Source organism: Heliconius melpomene, chromosome 4 (assembly GCF_056956725.1).
Source record: "Heliconius melpomene rosina isolate 202511_hmr_F chromosome 4, ASM5695672v1, whole genome shotgun sequence".
Classification (NCBI taxonomy): Eukaryota; Metazoa; Arthropoda; class Insecta; order Lepidoptera; family Nymphalidae; genus Heliconius; species Heliconius melpomene.
The window spans coordinates 7,288,404-7,292,205 of record NC_140392.1 but is presented as its reverse complement, the minus strand read 5'-3'; the positions used below and the strand labels follow the sequence as shown (position 1 = coordinate 7,292,205).

The 3,802-nt window shown below is 31.9% G+C and overlaps 1 protein-coding gene across 1 annotated transcript; it reads left to right on the top strand.

The window, feature by feature from the left end:
- The first annotated feature begins 439 nt into the window (after window positions 1-439).
- LOC146539598 (uncharacterized) lies at window positions 440-1,573 on the top strand. The gene is made up of 2 exons (XM_085184961.1): window positions 440-706; window positions 1,110-1,573. Exon 2 carries the CDS (start codon window positions 1,120-1,122, stop codon window positions 1,513-1,515), a length of 396 nt encoding a protein of 131 aa, XP_085041087.1. The 5' UTR covers window positions 440-706; window positions 1,110-1,119; the 3' UTR covers window positions 1,516-1,573.
- The last annotated feature ends 2,229 nt before the right edge of the window (window positions 1,574-3,802 follow it).

Here is a 3,802-nt window from a genome sequence, read left to right as displayed (position 1 = left end):
TTATATAGACCCTAATAAAATATATTAAATTTTTTAATTAAGCAGAACTTAGTGTCAAGACACTCCGTTCTCCACTTTCTTAAGATATTTTTAATAAAATCACCACTATTTCCCAAGTTTCTTCTCAAGTTCTCTCCTATACTGTAGTCACAATATTAATATCGGGTCGCGTCGCATCTCCCGAGGGGTTTCTAAATCATCCGTCCCTGTCGCTCCCTCGCGTCCGACGCCTTTGAGAGCTATGGATAAGACTTGAAGAATATTGTTTTATGTTAAAATATTAAATATAAGCTAAATTGTAGGTTTAGGATTTTTTTATAGGAAAATAAAGAATATTTTTATATGCATTTTAAATAATTATTTAAAGCAAATAAATTCTATAAAATTATGTGTCATAAGGTCACCTCGATTCCCAATAGCTCAATACAAACAAAATTTATTTAACCCTTAATCAAATATTGGGAAATTATTTCCCACATGCCACTACTGTAATTTTTTTGTTTTATTTCGTCTTTGGCAACTCTAATCAGTACCAACCTTAGGGAAAAATAATCGTACAGAATTTTTTAATTTTATTTATTTGCAACATTTTGTCTTAAGGCGCAAACTGTCATTGTATGTCAATGTCAAAAACACAGTTTGAAATATTTTGTGAAAAAAACCAGTTCAAACGGAAGATTTAAAAGTTTTTGAAGAAAAAAATCTGGTAAGTGCATAAACACAATAATATTGTAAACTAGACTTGTTTTCTGAATGTTTCTTACGGTTTTTGGGCTCGCAGCATTGATATTTGTTGTATTTTCTTAGGTTTTATTATGTGGGAAATTATTTCCCATTGTTTGTTCCTGCATTTGAAAAATACCAATTTCTATATATACAATAAATAATTTGTCTGTTGCACTATATAAGTACCTAAACAGGTATTGTTACTTATAATTTTATCTAACTTACACAAAATTGTCAGCGAGTAACTCATATATGGAGCTTTGTCGAGAGTTATGACTGCGTTTGTGTGATTTCTCACTTGATTTTTATAACTATTATATTTTAGAACTATTTGTACTGCTCAGACTACCAAGTTAGTTTAGACTTCCTTTTATTTGTTTTAGCTATTTAAATATGGACGCTAAAAAGTTACAAAAAGTTCTACCAAAGAAAAAATTGGAGGAGGTGGTGCAAAATTTAGACAACTTGTCTGATTTATCAGCCTCAGATTCTGAAGATGACTCATGCTATGTCAATAGCATTCATTCTCCATCCGATACTTACCTCAATCAGCTTGACGATAACCTAATTGAACAACGTCTTGAATATATCTTCGGCTTCGAATCGAATGAAGATAAACAAGAAACGCCTACTATACAGGCCCAACAGATTTCAACAGATGCCTTACTGACAGCCTTAGGAGAAACATCTCATATCACAAACTCGCCAACAACAGACTGTGTTCCGCTTGGAGTAGCTTTGTGTGCTAAAAATTGCTTCAAAACCTTTCACACTGTTCCACCTCAATAATATTATTTTTCTTAGTAATTAAGTTTCAGTTTATATTAAAACTATATATCATTCCTAACGTTGTTGTTTCATTTTATAACTTTATTCACTCATATTACAGTATTTTTTTCAATTTTATTATATAAGACAAAAAAGAAACAAGTAAAGTAGGAGCAACTTACATGTATAGAACTTGTAGTAAAAATATATCAAAAGTTGAGAGCTATTCCGGATAATGGGAAATAATTTCCCACTTGATTATATTTTGCTTTGAAATACCGGATACTGGGAAATAATTTCCCACTGCAAAACCCCCATTTCCCCCCTTTTTATAAAAAAAAGGAGTTGTTTTTCGAAATCTACGGCACCCACTTACCTAAAAGCCGTGACCAGATTTCAAATTACTCGAAAAATAAAGTTTGTTTGATTAAGGGTTAACTTTGAATCAATAACCCAAAAGTAATTAATAAATATTTAATTACTAAACCAAAGTGAAGATACATTTGAACGTTTTTGGAGAAATAGGACAATATCTAATTGTAAACCTAATACTTGTGGGTTCTATTCACATTCGGAAGACGATAATAATTTCTTCTATATTTGATTTGTGTTTATTAAATAGAGTATAGAGTTGAATTCTACCACCAAGCCAGAGTATCTTAACACTAGATTCGCTGTCTATACGAAAAAAACTGTAAAGCTTTAAGTATGAGATTTTTTTATTACCAGTCATATCCACGTTTGCCTACAAGACATAGCGCCTCCGGTAACATTCGCTTTACGTTGTAATTTTTCTTATGTTATTTATTTATTTATTACGAACTGAGTGATCTATATCTTGTCATATCTTACACTCTTGTAAATGGGCTGGTATTTATTCACGAAAGGCTTTTGTTTCACGTGGAAATGTCTTTTGTTTTGTTTTCTTTTTTAATTTTTATGTGTTTATTTCTTTTCTCTTCTTTTCTTTTGTAATTGTGTGGGAAATGCTGAGAGAACTGAGTGATTTATTCTTTAATTCTTCATTTCTCATTATAAGTCGCAAATATATTCTCTAATTAAATTGTTATAAACATTTTTGTAATCCATATTTTAAAATCATATTGGACTCTACGAGAATTTAATAAAATATTTTTCTCATTAAATAAGAAACATAGCAGGGTGGACAGAGTGAACTACTCTTGAAACACTCCGCTCTTTAAATCTTCACACTCGTTGCGTATTGCCCCGAATGAAAATGCTACCTAAATTTATAAGTTAATTCCAGATGAACGTACCAACTTACCTACAAAATAGCAAAAAGAAATTATCAAAACAGCCCTCTACCAGGTACCCACCTACTAACTCCCTTTCAAAAATACCTGTAAAATCCAAAAAAAATTACTTTCCAATGAGTCTTCAAGTCTCCAGAAACAAACCTGAAGTCCTGAACTGAGGGAACTCATTAAACAAAACGCGTTCGCAATTACCACACCAGTTGTTTAAAGTTATTTATAGGATAATGGTAGCAAAATACAAGTATAAGTAGTTCGGTAGTAAAATCGGCTTTTTAACTGACGTCATACATAAATATAATATTTTAAGCTTTTAAGATATAATATGACAAGAAATTAGCAAAAGAATGGACTTGAGTAAGGTATGCGTGTAATGAATGGTAAATGTTCTGGTAGAGTCGTCTTCTGATATATTATGTCTTGTACTTTGCATGTGCAACTACTAGAGTTACATTTGTATATAAAAATCAGCTTCACGCTCTATCCCGCACACAGCAGGGTAGGCAGAGGGAGCTCGCCAAATTCTGGAGGCATTGCGTGTTGAGTGGCGAAACTAAACGCCGTTCTTTGCCTCGACACCACAGAGTGAAGAAATCTATACGTCTATCTATACTAATATAATAATGCTGAAGAGTTTGTTTAAACGCTAAGATATCTGGATCTACTGGTCCGATTTACTTTCTTTTTGTTTTGTATGAAAGCTGAATTCTTTAAAAGTGCTATAGGCTATATAACACTACGGTGTAAATCTTAGTTAGTCTTAAATAACGAAGCACAGGCGTAAGGCCACAGTTGTGGATTCGATTTCCACTTGGAAGGATGAAGTATTAAATATCTTCGTTTCCTCGCTCTGGTAGCGCGAAACGCAATGTCTCGTGAATTCAGCGGAAAATAGGGAACAGAAATGTCTTAATGGGAACGGAATATATATATTTACCTTACTTTAGTATGTGAATAACACTTTAATAATTATTAAAAACTCAAAATTGGCTGTTAATAATAGAATGTAATAAATATTAATAATATCATTGTCT